We start from the raw sequence: 24,236 nt of genomic DNA, 5'->3' as shown, positions 1-24,236 counted from the left end.
AAACCACTCAAAAATATTTCTTGTCTTGGTGGCATACCACCAATCCCTGACAAAAATCTGAATTATCCCAGACCCCTGAGCCAGTTGTCCCATTCCATGCCTAAATCTAGGCACCAATGTATCTCCCTCTTTCTAATTAATCTTCTCCTCTCTATTTTTATTTTGGGCTGCATTTTGTCTCATCCGATCTACTGCTGGTCTCCTGTTCCCTCAACTAGTCTCTCCCTGCATCACGACCCTGTCTTTCTTTCCAGTTGCCTCCTCCATCCTCTGTTCACTGTATACCTACCACTTTATGCTGCAATGGTATGACTTGCCTGCCCAAGCCGACGACTCCTCAAACCAAATAGATGTCCAACAAATGTTTCTTTTTTTTTTTTTTAGTATTAAAACTTATCATATATTTTCAGTAATCTAAATGATATAACTACTATTATGATTAATATCATTAGCAGACAGGTAAGTATAATCAAACAACTGGTTTCTGAGTTCAATATCAATCCATAATTATACAAGCCTTGTTGATATCTTAGGATAGCTGTGTACATCTGATATTAGCAGCTTCTCATCCTCAGGAAGTGTTTGGTGTTCATTGTAGGCAAAAGCAAGCATCAGAGACAGGGATAAATGCCATTTGTGGTTAAGTGCCGGATAAAGTCCCTTCCAATGAGGCCAGACAGTGTATTTGATGTCCTTTCCAATAAAAAAAAATAAAAAATTTCCAGGTGGCAGTCAATGATCTTTAAAGTCTTTGTCTACAGAGATTTTGCTATTAGAATGGCCACAATCCAAAACACTGACAACACCAAATGCTGACAAAGATGTGGAGCAACAGGAACTCTTATTTATTGCTGATTCCAGATGGATTCTACCCTCTATGCAACCATTGATTTGATTCCAGATGGAGATGAGATATTTGAATGGCTTTACCTGTGCTCCTATAAACCTCGGTTGCAGGCTCAATACTGGTCAGGGTGCATGGGGGAGGCAACGAACAAATGCTTCTTGTCCTAGTACAATGAACTAATGCACTATTGAGTTCGTCCTTTCCTTTCAATGAAAAATAAAGGGCTTCTCAGATTCTCCCCTCAGAGTTAAGACAAAGGGATTGAGGAAGACAACTGATATTTACTAAACATCTCACCTGTAAAATAGGTGGCTTATATCAATTGTTTGGATCAGAATATTCATTATCATTTTAAAAATAGGTTCAAGGGGATAAGAAAAATCCAAGGGGAAGAATCTCTAAAACATAAGAATTTACTACACCTCCAGGGAATAAAGAACACCCCAGGAATAGTCTTTAAATCAGAAGACTTTACATTTTTGTCAATTTAGAATAATGGTTGGGAACATGAGTAAAACTAGGTCTGTGCAAAATAGCTCCAACTCCTCCATCTCTAAAGGTTGGTGTTGACTGCCCTTGAGACACTGTAGGACTCTTTTTTTTTTTTTTTTTTAATATATTTTATTGATATTTCACAGAAAGGAAGGGAGAGGGATAGAAAGCTAGAAACATCGATGAGAGAGAAACATCGATCAGCTGCCTCCTGCACACCTCCCACTGAGGATGTGCCCGCAGCCAAGGTACATGCCCTTGACCGGAATCAAACCCGGGACCTTTCAGTCCGCAGGCCGACGCTCTATCCATTGAGCCAAACCGGTTTCGGCGACACTGTAGGACTCTTCAAGTACATTACCCCAACTTTGCAGCAGAAGAAACTTGTTCAAGTTCCCGAATGCTTGGCCCAATAAAAACACTTTCTTTCTTTCTTTCTTTCTTTCTTTCTTTCTTTCTTTCTTTCTTTCTTTCTTTCTTTCTTTCTTTCTTTCTTTCTTTCTTTTCTTTCTCTTTCTTTCTTTCTTTCTTTCTTTCTTTCTTTCTTTCTTTCTTTCTTTCTTTCTTTCTTTCTTTCTTTCTCTTTCTTTCCTTCCTTCCCTCCCTCCCTCCTTCCTTCCTTCCTTCCTTCCTTCCTTCCTTCCTTCCTTCCTTCCTTCCTCTCTCTCTCTTACTCCTTCCTTCCTTCCTTCCTTCCTTCCTTCCTTCCTTTCTATTAAAACCACTTCTTGACTTTGTCTAATGTTACAGATAAAACCTGTTATCTGCGGGGGCACTGGCTTGGAATAAGATAAAGCATACAAGCTGGAAACATCCTTTATGTTGGGCATTCCTATTTGTGTAAGTGTGTGATAACAACTTTTACACACTGTACCTTTTGTTCCTTAGTACCCCATGGTGTAGACTTTAACAGTGGATCCCAGAATACACAGTTTTCCAGGGGAGCTAGAGAACAAGTCTGACAAAATACATAACTTTCAAAAATCTGTACTTAGCCTGGCTGGAGTGGCTCAGTGGTTGAGCGTTAACCTATGAATCAGGGGGTCACAGTTAGATTCCCAGTCAGGGAACATGCCCGGGTTGTGGGCTTGATCCCCAGTGAGGGGTGGGCAGGAGGCAGCCGATCAATGATTCTCTCTCAACATTGATGTTTCTATCTCTCTCTTCCTCGCCCCTCCTCTCTCTGAAATCAATAAAAAAATATGTTTAAAAAATCTGTACCCAGAGGGAGTCACTAATTAATTTCTGATTCTTAATTGTATGAGATAATGTCTTTTCCAAGGGTAAGATTTTTTGAATATAAGAGCAAATCTTGGAGGAAATTATAGGAACACTTAGCTAAAGCAGACTATAAAGTCACCCTGAGTAGCACATTATTACTTTCCTTTTTCTAAAAAGCAAAGTCATACCCTGTGTGCAATGGTGTATCTGGTTTAACATTATCTATTTCAAGCGACCCAGATGGTTCTGAGCAAATCCAGCTGGGTGCTGAAACAAGGCTTCACTCATAGATCAAAATTAAGGTACTAGAAAAATCAATCTTTCCAGTGTCCTTCATTCCTGAGAACCTTCCTTAATACATTTCATGTTTCATTTCAATATTTCACTCTAGTTTCGACATGCCAACCAAGGTGAAGCTGAGTTATAAACAAACTCCAACTCAAGGCAGATTGGTAATTTCCTCTGAGTGACAATAACACATTTCAGCACCAAATAGTCAATTATTTGGTTTCCCTGAGTATCTACTCCATGATGGCATTTAGTTGATACTTTAAAACATGTATTTAGTAATAACCGGATTGGCATAGCTAAAGAAAATTAAAATCACTCCATATAATGGTCTGCATATTCCAAGGTTATTTCTGACTGTTTCTTTAAAGGGCTGGAACAAGATGAAATTTTCAGATGCAGCTCTGTGAGGTTTATATTTAATAAAGTTTATGTAGCAAATGGCTGTGAAGTCTGAGGGACTATACACAGGCCTTCCAGAGGTATTAGTGGGGAAAAACGATGTAATAGGTTAATATTGTGCAGACAGAACTGCTATCAGTCTCAGAAGATCAAGTGCAGGATTTGGTGGGCAAAGGCTGACATGCTGCTTGGAGAAAACACAGAGCCTGCACACGAGTAGAGTAAATGGAAGCAACACCTTCAGTGCATCAAAAGCAAAAAACAAACAACAAACCCTGCTTTGGAACCACATCTATTGGAAATCATTAACTTCTTTTCCATAAGGCCAGCTCCCATCATCTCCTAGCCCCACTTATTTTAAAGATGAAAACGCTGGCTGGCGGAGACGGTGTGTCCTTGAAGGTGTTTATCAGATAGACGGCATCCAGGGAATTTAGAGAGAAATCCTGTTTACAAAGATGAAGGCTCTGAACCTGTAAGCAGAGGAGACTCAACCACTTCTGTTTCAGAGCTCTAGCAGGTCATTGGCATTAACAGGAAGCCAGTCAGTGCCCTGGAAAAGTTGACTAACCTTCCAGGCCTGAATAACTGCATTGCTTATCAGTCAATGACTTTCCACTGGCAGAACCCAATGTTGATATGTTTTATGTTCACACTTTGTATGCAAACACTAAGGGCTTAAGTTCACTATCCAGAATCTCAGCGTCCTGTGCAGGAGGAAGTCTCACAGTGAATTCACTGAACTAATGGCACTACCAGTTATGCCACCAAAAAAGAAAAATGCTGTGACTTCAAATTGTACGATGGCATCAACTCTAACACACAGTTCATTTTTAGAGCTGTTAAAACATGAAAAACAGCCCTAACCGGTTTGGCTCAGTGGATAGAGCGTCGGCCTGTGGACTGAAGGGTCCCAGGTTCGATTCTGGTCAAGGGCATGTACTTTGGTTGTGGGCACATCCCCAGTGGGGGGTGTGCAGGAGGCAGCTTATCGATGTTTCTGACTCTCTATCCCTCTCCCTTCCTCTCTGTAAAAAATCAATAAAATACATTTAAAAAATTAAAATAAAACATGAAAAACAGTAGCCACCGTAGACTTTATCAACTATGGAAACACCAGTAACAGCTAGCATGTTGAGCACCTAATATGTGTACTAAGGACTGTTCTGAGCACTTTTCAGGATTAACACATTTAATCTTCACAAGTACCCAATGAGTAGAAACTTTTATTACACTCGTTTACAGGGGCACAGAGAATAAAGTAACATGCCTTAACCAGCCGCTAATCAGCTGACCCAGGAATCAAACCCAACTGGTCTGACCCTAGTGGGTACAGCTTTTGTCCCTGCACCATTCTGCCTATATCCTGTTGATTACTACCTTGGACTGGAGACTGTCACCTCTTGGTGCCAAGATGTGTCAATCAGGATCCCCTACAAGTGAGTGAGACCCAAGGAAAGACTGGTTCTGAAATCAGAACTCTCAACTTCCAAGCAGAAGGCCACCAAGCAGAGGGTCCAGGGCTTGCCAGTGACCACTCCCTGCTCCACCTTGGAAAAGTGAACTCAAAGACTCCCAGTAATGTGTGACTTCTCAACTTATGCCTGAGGATGCCCCATCCTGGATGATGGAAAAGGAGCAGGGACTACAGACTTTGGAAAAGTGAAACCTGCCCTCAAAAGAACTCCCAATCAATTTATCCACTTGTAGATCTCCAAGGTCTAACTCTGAAGTGGTTTCCACCAAGCACCCTGAAGTTAAAGAGAAGAAATGAACCCCTGTCTAGGGAGTATTCAACATGCATCATCCCACTGAAGTCTCCTAAGAATCCTCTGAAGCAGGCATCGTTTTCCCCTTTCCACAGCTGGGGAAGCTCAGAACAATGAAGTCCCAGTATCATTAGGCTCTAAGGCCCTGCTCTGGACCCTGTTCGGTCAAGGCTGATGAGTTCTCTGAGTCTAGTTAGTACACTGTCCTGCTACGTGGGGCTGGGCAGCTGCTAGCTTCTGGCAGAAACCTAATTCGTCCTAGTCCAAAAAGCTCCAAGACCCAAAGGTTATTGGCCACCATCTGTCGTGAGCAATTCATTCAATGAGGTACAGAAAATTGGGCTCAACAAACAAACACAAAGCTCTAGGTAAATAAACGGGAAGATGTGCCTTGAATTTTTTTTCCAAGTGAACTGTACTGTTTTCCCACATGGATTAGGTCTCTTAAGAGGGAAAGAAAAAAAAAAAAAAGAAAAAAGCCAAACATTTGGGAAGCAACTGCAAAGTGACAGGACCTGAGAATGACTCACAGAAAGTAGGAGATATTCAAATCTCCTTCAATGGGATTGTTAGATGAATATTTTTTCACGAACCACAGAAGACGAACAACATCCAGAAAAATATCAAGGATCATATAACAAATAGCCACTCCCCACCACCCAAAATGAACACATTTACATAAACATTTTGTCACATTTGATTCCCACTCTGCCCTCCCCCCTCCTCAGTTTTAAAAAAAGAAGGTCTCACATTTAAAGTTGAAATCCCTTCCCCTTTTACTCCGGCTGACAGTTATCGTAAGTTCGTCATAAACCTGGTCCATGTTTTTATAAACTTTATATTTTTTACAATGTGTAAATGTATTCATAAACAATATATTCTTAAATACTTTTAATAGTTTCTCACAATTAGGTTTGAAAACTCCTTTTGTGCCCTAGCTGGTTTGGCTCAGTGGATAGAGCGTCAGCCTGCAGATGCTCTACTTCCAAGATCCCAGGTTCGATTCCGGCCAAGGGCATATGCCCAGGTTGTGGGCTCGATCCCCAGTAGAGGGCGTGTAGGAGGCAGCCGATCAATGATTCTCTCTCATCATTTCTATCTCTCTCCCCCTCTCCCTTCCTCTCTGAAATTAATAAAATATATATTTTTTTAAAAGAAAAACTTTTGCAGTTTATTTTTTTTTAATATGGAGTGAGGTAGGGATCTAATATTTTATTTTTTCATAGGAAATGTCAATGGACCCAATGTCATTTTCTGTGAAAATGACTCAATGTCTTTTCTTCCTACTGATTTGAGATGCTTTATCTACTATGTGTCAAACTTCCATTATCAGCTTAGGTGTATTTCTGTCTTTGTGCCAATACCACACTCCTTTAATATGGTTTTGTTATCTGGTATGATGGCTCTCCCATCTCATTGTTCTCTGTTCAAATTTTGTCCGGGCTAAAATCTTTTGGATGAGTAGAATCATACAATGATGCTGACAATAGTTATGATTAGGCTATTTTTTTCTCTGTTTTGTTAATGAAATCTTCTTTTGAGGATATCACTCAAAAGAGAGAGAAGACTTAAAACTTCTGCTTCATGGCACGGAAAAACAAAAACAAAAGACTCATGTAACCTTGAGTAAGTTATCTGATATCTCTTTGCAATGTGAGAATAGCTTTTTAATTTTTATAAGCCTTTCTGTAAGAAGAACAAAAATACATGTATAAATAAAAAGTATTTGGCTGAATCATGTGAAACTAAGAGTATGCTACTTCATTCCTGAATATGTTAACATGTATCCTAGACAGGGACATTTGCCTACATATTCACAAGGTAATGATCACAGGCAAGAAATTTAATATTGACTCAATATTATACGATACTATTTCCCAATACATGGTCCATGTTCAAATCCCCCCATTGTCCCAATAATATCTTTTCTTGTTCCCTATACCGTTCTTCCCCGCTAAATCCAGACTCTAATCAAGGATTAGGCATTATATTTAGTTGTTGAATTACTTTAGTCTCCTTTAATCTAGGGCAGTAGTTTTTGGTCTTTAATGACATGTTCTTTTTTGGAGAGTTTTGGCTGGTTGTTTTGTAGCATTTTCCTCAATTTGGCTTTGTCTGATTGCTTCCTCCTTTTTTGAATCCAGGTTACACATTTTGGAAAGGATAATCAATAGATGATGGTGTCCTCAGTATGTCACAATGGAAGGCACACCATGTCAGTGTGTCCGATTATTGGTGATGAAAATTGGCTTACTTGATGGTATCCTCTAGATTTCTCCACTGTTGGTAATTAATACATAAATCTGGGCTAATACTCAGAGGCAGTGTGAATTCTGGTTCCCCAGTACTGCTTCACTCAATGATGGTAGCTTCCATAGATGACTCTTGTTTGAGTCTATTATTACTAGAGTAGCCGTAAAACGGTCGCCCAGAACGTGATACTTGTTACTGCTTTTCTAGCTCTGACCTCTGTTTCCTAACTGTGATTCCGCCTAGTCCCTTACATTATGCTGCTTTTGACTAGTTTGGTAAACTCTTCCTAACCCTCAGTACCAACAGCAACAGGTCAGCACAGGCAGGCCGTTTGTTTGTCTTGTTTATTTTTAAATGTACTTTTTATTGTTGATGGTATTACAGACATCTCCCCTTTTCCCCTCTTTATCCCCATCTTTCTGTGTCCATGGGCTATGCCTCTAAGTATGCAGGTCGTTTTTAGGTCCACCACAGCACTGGCGAACCAGGTTTAACCAGAAAACAAATACTACTATAAGCTATCTCTATTAATAGTAACTATTACTAGCAGTAAGTTCTAGCTTCTCTGAATGCAGAGATAACCTGCATTGTGACTACACCCAAATGGAAAGCTCCTCCTCGAGATGGACAGATGCTCATCTTGCCAACAATTTTTTTTTTTTTTTTTTTTACAACTGCTCTCAGAGCACAAATTGTACCACAAACCGCAAAGGCAACATCTTAAGGGACCAAACAGAATGTGTTTTCCATTGTCCTCAGAATGACACTATTAGACATGTATTGAGAAGGCCATTGATTTCCCACTTCATGGACCAAAGTGGATAATAATCCTTTAAAACTGCAAATGGGGTGTCTTGTGCAGCCTTCTTTTAACACGTACCGATTTATTTGAGAAAACTGCAGATTTTGTAGGTGGCTGGTTATAATAATCTCAGGTTAAAAAAAGAACCATAAAAGTTGAAGACAGCAGAGATCATGTCTAAAAATAAAGCAAGTACTTTTTTTTCTTTCTATAATCCTCAATTAAAAACCATTTAAGGAGAAGATAATCAGCTTCAGAAACCTATAAATATGGATTCTACGGTTCTCACTGGCACCTCTGCTTTAAAAATTCACTTTGGCACGTTTTAAATGAATTATTTTACCCATACATCCATCCATGTTGCCCTCTTGATGTAAAACAAAACAAAACAAAACAAAAAACTGTCTGGCTAGTGTGTCTCAGTGGTTAAGTGTCGATCCATGAACCAGGAGGTCACGGTTTGATTCCAGGTCAGAGTTTTGGGCTCCATCTCCAGTAGAGGGCATGCAGGTGGCAACCCATCAGTGATTCTCATTGATGTTTCTATCTCTCTATCCCTCCCCCTTCCACTCTCTAAAATCAATAAAAAATATATTTAAAGAAAAACAACTAATACCAATAATGAAACAAACTTCATGATGACTATTATAATAACAAATCCTCCATAAGCAGAGCTCCCCTTAGATGGTAAACTTCCCTGTGTCAGTTGGTAAATTCAGCAGAAGCTATCTGAGGTCTGCAGAGGAACTTTTTTGGCCACCTCTCCAAGGCAATGTTAAGTTGAGCCAAGTCAACACATTGGAATGTTTATTTAATTCATACAAAGGAGGCGTCCACTCAGGGGAAGAAACTCAGGTAGACTTCGTAGTTAACTAAATGAGATAGTCTATTCCCTAAAACGAAGTGCCACTCAGTGATTGAAAAGAAGTCATAATCAAGGAGAAGGGATAATAATCAGAAGCTGGACTTGAAAGCCATGGGACCATCCTCCTCAGGCGCTCTCTGTTCTGGAGTATCTAGAACTTTCTTTTTTCTGTCTCCCATCTCCCTAGATAACCTCACTTATTTTCAACTCTGAATCACGACCTACACCTCTCCTTAAACACCAGATTCATATATCCAACTCCTTACCTGCCATGTCCACTAGGAAGTCTCCCTGGTCCCTCACACGGACTATGTCTCAAATAACGCTCTTCCCTGCATACCCAGCGTCTCCTCCACTGTCCCCACCACGGCCGTGGCACCACCACCACTCAGGGTCAATAGACAAAGCTGGAAATCCTGAGGGCATCCTTATTTTGCCCCTTCTCATGCACCAATACCAACAGAAAGTAAGTTTCCAAAATATATACATATCCCTCCTCTTGTTATCCACTGCCATCTCTCCAGCCCAAGCCACCGTCATCTTGGGTGTGGATTATTGCAATCACCTACCAATGGAACTCCCTACTTGCGATCCTACCAACTGTTCTCCATAGAATGGCCACAGCAAACGTTTAAAAACATAAACCACCCAGTGTAACACTGTTTCCTAAAATGGATTCTAAAGCAGTAAAAGAGACATTAGCACAAAAACAGGTGAAATATGAATAAAGTCTGTAGTTTTAAAAAATGTATCATCTATACTAATAAAAGGGTAATATGCAAATTGGTCAGGATGCCCTCACAGTAACAACCGAACAGCAGGCTGCATGGGGCAACAAGGCTGGCAGGGGGGTTGGTGAGGGACGACCAAATGACTGAACAGCAGGCTGCATGGGGCGACCAGGCCGGCAGGGGGGGCAGTGAGGGGCAACCAAACAACCGAACAGCAGGCTGCATGGGGCGACCAGGCCGGCAAGGGGGCAGTGAGGGGCAACCAGGCTGGCAGAGGGGGGAAGTGAGGGGCGACCAGGCTGGCAGGGGGGGCAGTTGGGGGCAACCAGGCTGGCAGGGGGGCAGTTGGGGGTGACCAGACCGGCAGGGGGATAGTGAGGGGTGATCAGGTTGGCAGGGAGGCAGTTGGGGGCAACCAGGCTGGCAGGAGGGCAGTTAGGGGGGCGATCAGGCAGGCAGGCAGGTGAGCAGTTAGGAGCCAGCAGTCCCAGATTGTGAGAGGGTGCAGGCTGGGCTAGGGGTCATCCCCCACCCCCCCTGTGCACGAATTTCATGAACCAGGCCTCTAGGGGTTATATAACTGTTAACAGTAGGGGAAGCTGGGTAAAGGGTATACGAGAACTCTCTGTACTATCTTTGCAACTTTAGTGTAAATTTAAGATTACAAACTAAAAGTTTATTTAAAAAAAACAATAAATCTAATTTCTCTTTTGGTTAAAATCCTTGCATAACTTCCTACAATACTAAAATTCAAACTCTTTGCCATGGTTTCATAGGACTTCTGTGATCTGGCTTCTACTACAATTTTTAAAAAGATATATTTTTATTTATTTCAGAGAGGCAAGGAGAGGGAAAGAGAGATAGAAACATCAATGATGAGAGAGAATCACTGACCAGCTGCCTCCTGCACACCCCACACTGGGGATCGAGTCTGCAACCTGGGCATATGCCCTAGCCAGGAATCCAACAGTAACCTCCTGGTTCATAGGTCAACCACTGAGTCATGCCGGCCAGGCACTTCCACATTATTTACTCTTATTTTCTTGATAAGAAAACTAAGATTCCACTGCTTAAGGTCAACTAGTTGAGACTTCAATACTGATCATTTTGTTTCACAAAGAACAACTTTGTGTTCTTTCATCACAACACAGCTGAGCTAGACACTAAATCAATTCCAAATACTTCTTTTAGGCAACCTCCAAGGAGAGATCTGTGAAGGACAGAGCCTCATGCTTCCAGGAACTCAACTAAATACATTCTTTCCATCTGCTCAGAGGAGGAGGTTCAGAGAATAAATATGGTGCCCTCAAGCCCTTTTATTGTGTGTGGTGGTGGTGGTGGTGGTTATAGACATGCTTTTTGTAAGCTGTTCTGTTTCCAGGGGTATGAAGAAGTGGAGAAATTTAGAGAATCCGATATCCTAAGTTTCACAATTGGTTTTTTAAATAGCACTTAGTATCTCTTTTAAATTTATATTCTCAGCCTCGATGCCCATCAGATTCACCTGGGGGAGCGTTATGAATCCTAATGCCTGGACCCCACCCCCAACAAATGAAATCAGAACCCCAGGGGGAGGGATGGTGGCATCGATGCTAAAGCTTCACAGGTGACTTTACTATCAGTCATGATGGAGAACTATTTGTCTAGATCAGAGGTGGGGAACCTTTTTTCTGCCAAGGGCTATTTGGATATTTATAAGAATATTCACGGGCCATACAAAATTATCAACTAAAAAATTAGCCTGCTATATTTGGTCAAACATTTAATTAACTCACCCCTAATGTCTTGGAAGGAACAGGCCAAAAGATTTTGAGGGCCTTATATGACCTGAGGGCTGGATATTCCCTACTCCAGCTTTAGATCCTCAAATGGGTGGCAATCTATCCTATAAATGGCATATCCTACACCCCACCCCAAAAAGGACTTACCAGGTTTAACTGGAGGGCAGACTCTAAAACTGCATATACTCCCAATTGACAAATTCAGCTCTCCTAGAGGGATAATGCTCTGCCCTTCATGTGTGTTGACTAGTTAGACCAGCCTGTGCCCAGGGCCAATTAAATCCCAGTGGAGTGGAAGCCAGGCATGAGCTAAACCTCTAAGGTGAGGCCCATGTGCAGCCAAGCTGAGAACCACCACTTTAATGGTGCCTGCTTTGTTTGGAAGAGGAAGTAAAGGCAAAGCTGCCCCCATTAGCCCCAGTGAACGACAGTAACCTGGCAGCAACCATCACGCGTGCTAAGCACTGGCTCTCCCCATTGAGATTTATGGCCTTAGGCAAACAACAGAACCTGAACTTGGCATGGTGCCATCATCCCCGGCACTAATTACAGCTTAAATAATTCTCGTCAGTATGTGCATAAAATAAATGGACCTCAATTTAAGACAACTTTCCCACTGTGTCCTGGTTAATGGATTCACAATTTACAGGTCTTCACAATCGTAAATATACAAGTTTTATTTTCACACAGAGGAGAAGATATTTAAACCTAGTCATCTCAACATGAATTTTTTTTTTTAAACTAGATATTGGGTCATGGAAAAAATATTACTTACATGGTCAATGATAATAGGATAACAACATGTACTCTATTCAATCACTAATCAATATGATTATCACTAGCGTCTTTCAATTTATTCATTGCTTCTTGTCATCAATTTCATTAAATCTTTGGCAGGTAGGGGAGAAAACAGGTTGCAGACATCAGTATGAAGAATGGCAGCTGAATGATAAGACTATACACTCAGAACATGCAAAGAAAGGGAGTTTATTAAATAATTTATCAAAGCAGTGAGAAGAGAAATATCCACTATTGCACTGCTTTCTTTAGCAACTCTGTCTCCCACCAAAAACCGCATCCTCATCCACAGACAGAAAAAGAACATGCCAGCACAGGCCATCTGCTTAAGGCTCCAGTTCTGAACCCCGGGACAAAAGTATCCTATATAATAAAGGGGTAATATGCAAATTGACCCTAACGGCCGGAAACGACCGGTCACTATGACACACACTGACCATGAAGGGGCAGATACTCAACGCAGGAGCTGCCTCCTGGTGGTCAGTGCACTTCCACAGGGGGAGCGCTGCTCAGCCAGAAGCCAGCTCATGGCTGGCCAGTGCAGCAGCGGTGGCGGGGGCCTCTCTCGCCTCCGCAGCAGTGCTAAGGATGCCCGACTAACAGCTTAGGCCCGGGAGAGCAGGCCTAAGCCGTTAGTCGGACATCCCCTGAGGGCGCCCGGGCTGCCAGAGGGATGTCTGACTGCTAGTTTAGACCCGATCCCCAGGAGAGCGGGCCTAAGCTGTCAGTTGGACATCACCTGAGGTGTCCCAGACTGCGAGAGGGTGCAGGCCGGACTGAAGGACACCCCCACCCCCCAGTGCACGAATTTTCATGCACTGGGCCTCTAGTCTTTTAATAATTAAAGTAAGCTTTATTACATAAAAATATATTTCTCATGGTCTGATTTCAAAGCATTAACTAACTATGAATGAAACGAATGAAAACCAATAAGGTCTTCCTTTTCTGGCTCCCTGGGACCAACCTTGGACCAGCTAGGTGATCAACAGCTGTTGCTGATATGTAAATGAGAGGAAGGCAAAGTGGCAAAGAAGTCTAACCAAGCTGGCGTTGGCCCGGATGGCCCAGTGGCCTCAGAAGCAAGACCTAGGGATCTCGGAAGCAGAGCCAGGCAGAGGCTGAAATGGGAACCTGGGCAAAAGCATGCTTAGGACCTCTTTTTTAAAAAATACGTTTTTTATTGATTTCTGAAAGAGGAAGGGCGAGGGAAAGAGAAAGAAAGATTGGCTGCCTCCTGCACGCCTCCTACTGCGGATAGAGCCCACAACCTGGGCATGTACCCTGATTGGAAATCGAACCGGCAACCTCTTGGTTGATGCACCGAACGATGCTCAACCTACTGAGCCAAACCAGCCAGTAGGACCTCTTTTGTGTAACAAGATGGTGGGATATGGAGTTGGGCAAGCTGGGTGCCATGACAGAGAGATAAGGAGCTGACCCAGTGGTAGTCTCAGAATCAGCAAATTGGGGAGGAGGTAAGGCAGGTACAATGGCTCGCATTTCTCCCACAGGAAGCACACTGTGTTGACAAGGACTCTGCACAAAGGCCCCTGGTTTCGTGCTTGTTTTGCAGGCTGGCCTAAGTCTCAGAGAGACCCGGCCCTGGCCACGGGCAGGGGATGCTGCTGATTCTAGGTGGATAATCTGGTATTTTACGTTCTTACGAGAGGAGTAACAAAGCTAAACTCCTAGGAGAGTAGTGAAAATAACTTTGCATCTGCCAAAAGGAATACAAGATAATAAATGATAATAATGTGAATTTTTTGGCTGTCTGAACCAAGCGGAGGATAACCCAGAAGATTATGCTGTTCCTAACAACCTATGGGGATCACGGTGAGGCCATGTGACCTCCTTAGACCTTCACAAATGAAGGAGTTTATAACTATGCATGAGGACAGAGCCCTACAGAAAAAGAGAAAGAAGAATTTGTGTGGAAAGACTGTAAGATGTTAGAAAAAATTTACACTGTGCCAGGCAAGGCAATTCAAACATCTGATCTGCATCCCCCTTTTCCTGACGTTCAAGCCCACTTCACTGTCCAGTGACTGGCAGTTATTCAAGGAATATAAGTGTGGAATGCAGTGCAGCCATTAAAAAAAATCACACTGGGGCCCTAACCGGTTAGGCTCAGTGGATAGAGCATTGGCCTGCAGACTGGAAGGTCCCAGGTTCGATTCCGGTCAAGGGCATGTACCTTGGTTGCGGGCACATCCCCAGTGGGAGGTGTGCAGGAGGCAGCTGATCGATGTTTCTCTCTCATCGATGTTTCTAACTCTCTATCCCTCCCCCTTCCTCTCTATAAAAAATCAATAAAATATATTTTAAAAAATCACACTGGGAAGGGCACTTCATGACATGTTAAAAACCAGCATATTATATGGCTCAATTTTAGGAGAAATGGTTTAAAAAAAATCATCAATAATCTGCAACATGAACCAGAATGCTAATAGTAGTCATCTCTGAATTATGAGATTAGTACTAGTTTTCTTTCTTTCTTTCTTTTTTCTTTTGTATTTTTTAAGTTTTAATAACCAGGTGTTAATTTTCCAATCAGAAAAAAAGGCGTTGTTTTACAAGGGTTTCAGTTAAACATCATGCAACACCATTTTAGACAGTAATGTCTTGATGAAAATGGCCACCACAGTACCTCCGATTTTAGGTTGCTGACAAGGAGAGGTTCCTAAACTTTTCCATTGGGGTTACTATCCATTAGGGGATGCTAACCACTGGGGACCCTGAACTTATTGGGGAGAGAGTACCCTTGCCACCTACATTCTCCTTTCCTCTGGAAAGTTCCAGAAACTCTGGCGAAGGCATTGAGCTGGAAAATATATGTAGAATATGCACATATATCTGATTGTATTCATTCATCTCTATAAGTAAATGTTAACCTGAGAAGATATGTGTTCAACCCAATGATCAGCAACCAAATCCAGGAGTTCCAGGCCCCCACCATCCTCTCAATCCCCGTGACAATCACTCCAGGTCACAGAAATTCCTGCACATAAAAATGAGAAGAAAAACTAGATAACAAAATAATCCAGAAAGGAATCCAGGGCACTAGCCCTCAGAAGCCAAAGCCAGAACTCTTGAGGCCCCAGGCACAATTCTTGCTGCTGGCCCTGGACACACAAGGGCCTGAAAAGTACTACGGCTCTCAGAGCCCGAAGGCAAGAACACCGTATGGCATGAGGGGTGTGGGGTGCGGGGGCTACTCACGCTGTCGTTGCTTCCTTTGTTGTCCTCATACTTGGTTTCTATATGAATGGAGAATTTTGGCAAGAAGGAACACTATGGAAAAAGAGAAGGTTTCATTAGCGTACCATTTTTTCTCTCTTTGCATCTTCAATATAGGCTCTGGATGCTCTTCTGACCACTTGCTTGGGAACACTGTTTGCAACCAGAAAGGCTCAGATACTAGGTCAATATCCAAATTCAGACAAGAAAAGCTGCCTTTGGCAACGTGAACACAAAATTTCATCCAGAAGTCAGGCTGGAGAGAATGCCAAGCAATGGAAGGCAAGTCACTGAAGAGGTTGTTTTTAAAAGGATTCCGTTCTGAGCCATGTCCCAGGCTTGAGAGAAGCAAACACCTGAATCAGAGGCAATTCCAGCTTTGGGTGCCTACCTCTGGGCCACAGCGATCACTGCTGGAACCCAGGGACCCAGCCTTATCCTTTTATAAACATTCATATAAAGCTAGGCAGGGGGCACAGCAGAACCTTAAGATCATACATTACTGAAGTCAGAGAGCTGGCTTTTAGTTTGGGTCTATCACTTGAAAACTTTGTGACTTTGCACAGACAAGTTGATGAACTCTTCTGAACCCTAATAGTATTAAAACATGGATACTAATTATTACCTAATAGTGACATTGTGAGGGTTGAATAAAATCAAGGGCATAGAGTCAGCATTCAGTTTGAGGCTACAGCTGAGCTTGACATAAAAGGCAGCCCCTCTTCCTGACGGCACAGGGAAGAGGAACCCCGAATGCTTACCATCCCAGTGTCCCAGTTTCACTGAGTTACATTCTATGGATTCAGTGAGATTTTAAAGATTAAGGTAGCTTAATAAGAGGATTAAAATTTTTTAAAATTGATTTCAGAGAGAGGAAGGGAGAGAAACATCAATGAAAGAAACATTGGTCAGCGGCCTTCTGCATGCCCTCTACTGGGGATCGAGCCTGCAACCCGGGCATGTGCAGGAATCAAACCTGCGACCTCCTGGTGCATGGGATGAAGCTCAACCCATTGAGCCACACTAGCCAGGCCAACAAGAGGATTTTGATGGATGTTGATGTAACCTTCCTTCTGCTGGCACCAAGCTGGGCATTAACTTTCTTGGCCACTGGATATGGGATTGAAGACAATTGAGTAAAATGACCCAGCAACTCCACTGGGAGCTGCAGGTTTAGGGGAAATGAGAGTTGGACTGATCCGCTCAGTACCCATAGCACATTGTACCCCAGGCACTGGCCTAAATTCTAATTAATTTATGCCTTGCATCCATCCCAGGAACAAGGTACTATTTATTATTACCCTGCTCTAAAGAGAAGGAAACAAAGGCACAAAGAGGTTAAGAAAATGGCTCATGATCACACAGCCAATGAATAGTTGAGTTGGGTTTGAAGGTCTGGTGGCATGGGCCCAGTGTCCATCCCTACTGATTCTCGAAGTGGGGTCTCTGAACAGTTAGTAGTAGTAGTAGCAGCAGCCGCCTGCAACTCATTAGAAATGCAAATTCTTGGGTCCAACCCAACCCACTGAATCAGAAACTCTGGGAGCCCTTTTGTATTTAATGAGCCCTTCTGGGCCTGCTGATGCACACTCTAGTGGGAAAACCGCCTCACTACTTCATGCATAGGAAGTAAACAGAGATAACGCATTATCTAAGATCCAGAAGTCCAGAGTACCCATCCTCACCAGTGTGTGGATGGCTCCCTTTCAGCCCAGGCATCTGTACAATAAGGCAGGGGCCTTGGATGTGCCACTGAAAATTCTCCTGATGCCACACGCTTGTGTGATTTGGCATTCATCTGTCTCAATCTGGTGAAACAAGCAAGCTGCACCGTGACTAAGGAAACTCAGAACCAGACAATCCCAGTAATTGCCTTTATGGAGAACATAGCCCTGCAATTTCATTCATTGACACCTTCCTTGCAGTCATCTCTCCAACCTCTCACTCCATAACTGCTGCCCTCACACCCAGGCCCAGGGGGTTCCAAGGAGGGGCTGCTCATTGGGAATCGAGACCCTGAGGACGCAGCGGCTTGAAGCCCACAGCAGAGTTCTCCATCAACCTCGAACTTGGGAAGATGCACTTGCCCGAGACCCTTTTCAAAACAATAAGCCTTCGGGTAAACAGACTTGTCCTTTTTAACCCATAATTCACATGAGAGTCAATCCAACATGAGCACAGTACCAGCTGGTGAGAGAACAGAGCTGTGCAGCATGGGGACTGGGCTGGGTGCATCAGAGTGGAACCCCACAAGGATTTTTTATTGGTTGAACGTCTAAGCCATTTACCTAAGGTCGAACAAATGAATCTTAGCATTTGGGTATTGAACCCAAATAGGAAAATAAAAACTCTTATGCAAATCAGCAGATGTTATTTTTGAGTGAGGACTTGGGTTATTTCATATAAGAATGGCAAGGCTGCCAAAGGCTGTGAGTGCACCTGGCGGGCAAGGCAGTGAGAGCACCAGATCAGACAGGCCATCTCCAGGCGGGTCAGCATTTTTCTCTTACTGCAGTGGTTTGGGGCTGATAATTCCCTTGGGAACTCAGTGGCTATTACTCGGAGCCCTGGAGAGTGTACCTGTCTTAAGCTAAAAGTCAGGTATATCTGTGGCTTGGGGCCTATTCAGAGCTGTTACTAAAACCTTTCCACTAAGATGTCTATGATGAGACAAACTTCTGCTTCCCCATGCAGGTTAGCATCCCTAAAAATAGGCCCACTGATCCTCACGGAGCCTTAGCTCTCAGGAGTACAGGAGAGGAAAAAAAGTTGGGAACTCTGACATAGCTGGAGCAAAGTGCAAGAAGAGAGACATCGGGCGTGTCACCCAGTGGCTAAAACTGGACGTCTAAGGGATTCAGGAGACTCATATGCTCTATGGCACACTGAGCGGTTAAGTCCCATTGGGCCACAACAACATGAAGGACAGACTAAAATACTCCTGTTGACAGAGTTCCCAGATAGACCCCAAGATTCCCAGCATCTGTGATACAGATACTGTATAAGGCCTCCCCTTAAGTGTGGACAAGACCAAATAATATGGTATAGCAGCTCATCTGATTAAATTACCAGAGTGATTAGATTCTGCTACATTATATAAGACTTGTGTTTTTTTTAAATATATATTTTTACTAGAGGCCTGGTGCATGAAATTTGTGCACAGGCAGGGTCCCTAGGCCTGGCTGGCAATCAGGGCCGATCGGGGCCTTCCAGCTGCTGGCTGGGGCCTTTCTTCATTCCACACTGCCCCTTGGTGGTCAGCGTACGTCATAGTGAGCAACTGAACTCCTGGTCTCTCAGTCAAACTCCTGAGGGGACAATTTGCATATTAGGCTTTTATATATATAGATTGATTTCAGAGAGGAAGAGAGAGATAGAAACATCAATGATAAGAGGGAATCATTAATTGGCTGTCTCCTGCACGTCCCCCACTGGGGATCGAGTCCGCAACCCGTGCGTGTGCCCTGACCAGGAATCGAACCATGACCTCCTGGTTCATAGGTTGACATTCAACCACTGAGCCATGCTAGCCACTCTGTGAGACTTGTTTTTAGAAGAAGCAGAGGTTCCCTTGTTGGTTTTGTGGAAGCTGCCATGTCTAGAAGCTGAGGAGCTGAGAGTGATCCCTGGAGGCCAGTCAACTAGAAAACGGGACTTCTTTCCTACAACTAAAAGGAACAGAACCCTGCCAACGGCCAGTGCACGTAGAAGAGGACGCTGTGCCTCAGATGAGGAGCCATGGCTGACACCTCAATTTCAGCCTGGTAAGGTTCTGAGCCAAAGACCCACCTCACTTGGGCCCCAATGGAAATGTAAGATGATAAATTTGTGATGTGTTAGGCCACTAAATTTGTGGGAAATTTGTTACACAGCAATCGAAAACCAATCCAACACCCAACTTCCAGAATCCAACCACTGCTTCCTTTCCAAATCTCCCATCTGGCTCATCTGGGTAAAGTATACTCACTTTGAGGCTTGAGCATATCCAATGGGGAATTAGTACTCTTTTTAACTTAGTAGTTCCACCTGTGATGTCATCTGCTTTATCGATGGCCACTGTTTATTGTCCAGGGTGACATTTACTAGTAACGGATACCACTAAGCTTGCCATTAGCTGGCGTCCAGGTGCAGCAGCGTGTGGCTAGCACACAGGGAGGATGCATGGTGGTCCAGTAGAAAAAACACAGGTTTTGGAGTGAAGCAGACTTTAGATCAAATCCCAGCTTCTTTTCTCACAAACTGTGTGACTTTGGGCTGATTCCTTAATCCTCTTGAGCTTCAGTGTTCTCATCCATAAAATGGAGACAATACCAACCTCACAGCTGTGGGGTGAGGATTAAATGATATAACACATGTCCAAGACCAGGCAGTGTCTGCTAGAGCAGTCACTCGAGAAATGTGGGCCCATCCCGGTGTACCCCTTCCCATGAATGAAATCCCACAGGCTACCTGGGGGAGAAAACAGAGCTGGGGTGGAGGAGTGCCTCTGCCGTGTAGGTGTGAGGATGCATTGGGAGGCTGTGGGCTTGCTGGGGCGGCGACGACAGGAGGACACCTGCTTGGTCCTTCCTGACATGGGTGGTGGCCAGGACACAGAGCTTGCTTGCCTTCAGCATGGCTCTGGCCCCTGAGCTGCTCTGTTGTTGAGGACGTCATTACATCTTCCAAGTCTACCCTCTCATTGTCCTCCTTTTCCTGAAGGGTTATCAGTTCCTTTTTCTGCACAGCAGCCCTCTCCCCTCACCGCTTCTCAGCGCTCTCTAGACTCCCTGCCAACTTCGTGCAGGGAAACAAGCATACCACCAGGATCTCTGTGTTCTCTCTTTTTTTCTAGATCTAAAGGCTTTCTGCCTGCTGGTTCACTCAGCCTTATTATGAAAACTGAGGCGCAAAGAAATTAAGAAGTAGCATTTTAAAAAATCAGCATAAAAAACACACAACAGCTTTTGGGAGCCGTGGGGTCCCACTCGATGACCCTGCTTCCAGGCAGAGGGTGGATGGTGACTGAGCAGCATGATGAAGCAGGGGACAGGCAGTGAGGTGCCCTCGTACCCTGGAGCCTGGGAGACAGCATGAGTCATTTCAGCCCCTCCCTTGGGCCCACTGAATCTAAACTCTAATGAAAAATCTTTCTTTCTCTCTGTCTTCTGGACTACAAGAGCAGCTTGGCTAGAGAAATCTTCACTTCATTATATTCAGAGTTTGTTTTGCCCTCAACCCCCTAAAAATAGTAGTGGTGTCATGGAGAAATTTGGGAAATAAGGCGAAAGATCTCTTGTCATTTCCTCTGATTTTCTCGCTTAGATCCTCCCTACCCAGAAGAGTCTTATTAGTATTGCTGTCACCTGCTCCCTGCCACAACCAGCTTCCTCAGCAGCCAGGATCTGTGCATCTTTCATTTGCCTTCCAAACCCAGTGGCAACCACCCACCGACATGAACCCCTTTCTATAAAGTGATCATCCGGTACCTGTGAAAGCTCTAGCACCTAAAACTAAAAAGTGGCCCGGTCGACATGGCTCAGTGGTTGAGCGTTGATCTATGAACCAGGAGGTCACAGTTCATTTCCCAGTCAGGGCGCATGCCCGATTTGTGGGCTCAATCCTCAGTGTGGGGTGTACAGGAGGCAGCCAATCAATGATTATCTCTCATCATTGATGTTTCTATCTCCCTCTCTGAAATCTATCTATCTATCTACCTATCTATCTATCTATCTATCTATGTATCTATCTATGTAATAATAAAACCAAAAAGTGCAGAAAAGCGGCAGTTCGGCAGTTCTCTGCTGCATATTTAAATGCTTGCACTTGTGTCTTTTGGAAGTGATGAGGGAATCTGCAGTCAGGAAGAAGAATGCCAGGAAAGATGAGCGAAGTACCTGGGCCTCTGCAAGAATAATTTCCAGACAAAGCACGCTCAGGTTCAGTGTCGGGAAATGGAAGCAGCATATGCAAAATGCATGGAAGAGCTGAATTTCCAATTCACTACAGACATGCTTTGGAAACATGAAAGAGCCATTTTTAGTCCGGTGATTGATTAGGGTTGCTCTGGCAATAAGAAACACTTAGAACAAAACTAAATGCAAGCAAGTCTTAAAGAGAAAGGGACAAACAGGCTGAACATTCCATCGTCAGTTTCTGGATGGTGCTGGAAGCCCTGGCTGCAGTCTCCACACCGCAGAGGGAGAGGGGCTGGTGGCCGTGGAGAATGGGTGTGGGACAGGAGTCTAAGGCTCGTGAATTGTTCTGCACCCCAGAAGCACGCAGTGGCAAAACTTCTGGAAGAATGTGCACCTTTCACTTTGAAGATCATCATTATTGTCATCCTATACCCCCAAAGCACCCATGCGGAAAACTGTACTTGAACAGGTATTACTCCCACCCTACACCAGTTTACGAAGTAAAATAAAAATCATATATTCTCTAACAGTATATTTCTAAAAGTTACCTAATGATGCCTCATCTAGTGGGCTTGCTAAAAACAGATTCCAGGCCCCTCTCCTGCTGATTTGCTTGCTGAGGGTTCAGGTTCTCCTCATATGGCCCAGGTGTTTCTTAACCCCAGGAAGTTTTGGGTCAAAATGATGATTCAAGGTAAACACTGTCAGCATTCTCCATGTACAGTCTGGGCCAGACAGACATGACCCAACACTGAGGTAGTAATGATACTGTACTTACTAGCATCAGGCACTGGTGGAAGTATTTGCTATATAAGGTACATGAGTATTTCTAGTGTAGTTGAATACTCAGTTGGGGGTTATGGGGGCTAAGGCACAGGCTTGCTTCTCAGTATGCCCTGTGGTCACTTAGCAGAGAAAATAAGTGTGTGTGCATATGTCAAATGATAGATGTGCTGCCTTGCTTCAAATAAACCCAAAGAAGGAAAACAGGAATTACCTGAAAGATAAACTGGAGAAATACACTGAGTGGCCAGATTATTATGATCTCTGAACGCATAATAATCTGGCCACTCAGTGTATATCCTGTATAATAAAAGGCTAATATGCAAATTGTCCCCTCGACCAGGAGTTTGACCAGCAGGCAGGCCAGCCAACCGCCCATGTCCCCTCCCCCTGGCCAGGCTGGCTGGACCCCACCCATGCATGAATTCATGCACCGGGCCTCTAATATATATATATACATACACACACACACACACACACACACACACACACACACACACTGAGTGGCCAGATTATTATGCATTCAGAGATCATAATAATCTGGCCACTCAGTGTAATTATTTACTTCGGAAATTCAAAGTGATAATATGATGGCTTAAGTTAGTTCCTACTGTGGAAGTGCTTTTAAATCCCTACCCAGAACTCCAGGAAGGGTGTGAATTCTCAAGTGTAAAAAAATATGACAAATGAACAAGCATTCATCACCACACTTTAGGTTCTATAAAAGACATGAACACAACCCAAGTCCAATAGGAGAAGGTTTGTTAAGCACACTGTGGTGAACTCCAAGACTATTAAAAAAGCCAAGTGTAAAACAGGATGATCCTATTTTTGTAAAAAGAGAAAAAACAAAAAACAAAAAACAACCCCACCAATGGTTAATATATTACACAGAAAAAAATAGAGAAATAGACATCAAAATATTATTATGGAGAACAGTGGAAATTATGGGGCCCTTTTATTTTCTACACCATACATTTTTATAATGTTTGGATTTTACAATAAAAATCTGTTTTCAGTAATCAGAAAAATTCAAATCCAATAAAAAAGTGAATAAAGACATCAATGATATCCCAAACTCTATTATGTGTAATGGAAATCACAAGATGTTCTAAAAATTCTCTTAATTTTAGTCCTCTTTAAAGAAGAGCATATTATAAGAGCACTGATACGTAGGTGGGGGAGGTAAAAATCCAGAAAGTTTGGCAATCACTACTTCAAGTGTTGTTCATGGAATTTTAACACAGGGTGGGATCTGAGAGGTGACACAGTTCAAACTACATTTAAGTGACATCGGAATTTATTCTTCAAATAAAATGTTATGAAGAGATATGGTGGCCAGTGGGGCATGTCCAAGGAACCTCCTGGACCAAGAAAAGGAAAGTTTAAAAACCAGTGATTGAGCCCAGTAACTCAATGCCTCATTCCTGGTTACCAGCCAGTATCCTTCCCTGTCTGAGGGCAAACTTTATATGGAGGCTTGGAATGAAGAAAGTTAAATGGAAGAGTTGAGAAGCTGGCCTGGGGTAGATGAAGTATTCATATGCTTTTAAAAGATCATTTCCTTTTAGCTTTCATCTGGGACTCAATGCATTCCTCCCTGGCCATCTTGTTCCGACTCTACGCAACACATGTTCCCTGCTATCAATGAACATTAGCTCTATACAGACCTGACCTTTTCTCTAATGGAATTCCCCTGAAGACATCGATTCTCTGGTACCATATTCTTTGTTGTCATATTAAATGTAATCTAAGGCCATCCAGGGAATTTCAGTTTGAGATGGGATCATGAATAAAACTGGATTTGCAAATGTTCCATATCTCACCAACAGGAGACTTACACCCTAGCCTCCATGGGGCTAGGGAGGTCAGGCCTGGAGTGTAGGGTTTATTATTATCTAGGAATCTGTGCTGTGCTGTTTGTAAAATAGAGGATGAGTCTATATGTAGAGGCAGTTGGTAGACACCTAGATCTTAAAGTATCTTTCAATTTATTCTTCATTAGGAAATTTTTATCCTTCCATTTTATTTTATTTTTTTAATATAGTTTTATTGATTTCAGAGAGGAAG

General features: G+C 43.1%; 1 protein-coding gene across 3 annotated transcripts in view; it reads right to left on the bottom strand.

Moving 5' to 3' along the window:
- PITPNC1 (phosphatidylinositol transfer protein cytoplasmic 1) overlaps positions 1–24,236 on the bottom strand; it is a 219,987-nt gene that overhangs the window by 62,730 nt on the left and 133,021 nt on the right. For all 3 annotated transcript variants that reach the window (XM_080681341.1, XM_080681342.1, XM_080681343.1), the window contains exon 4: positions 15,469–15,540. In XM_080681341.1, coding sequence (XP_080537467.1) covers positions 15,469–15,540 — 72 coding nt within the window. The remainder of the gene's footprint in view (positions 1–15,468; positions 15,541–24,236) is intronic.

The sequence above is a fragment of the Plecotus auritus genome, assembly GCF_963455305.1.
Source record: "Plecotus auritus genome assembly, chromosome: 7".
Lineage (NCBI taxonomy): Eukaryota > Metazoa > Chordata > Mammalia > Chiroptera > Vespertilionidae > Plecotus > Plecotus auritus.
This window is presented reverse-complemented; position numbering and strand designations above follow the sequence as displayed.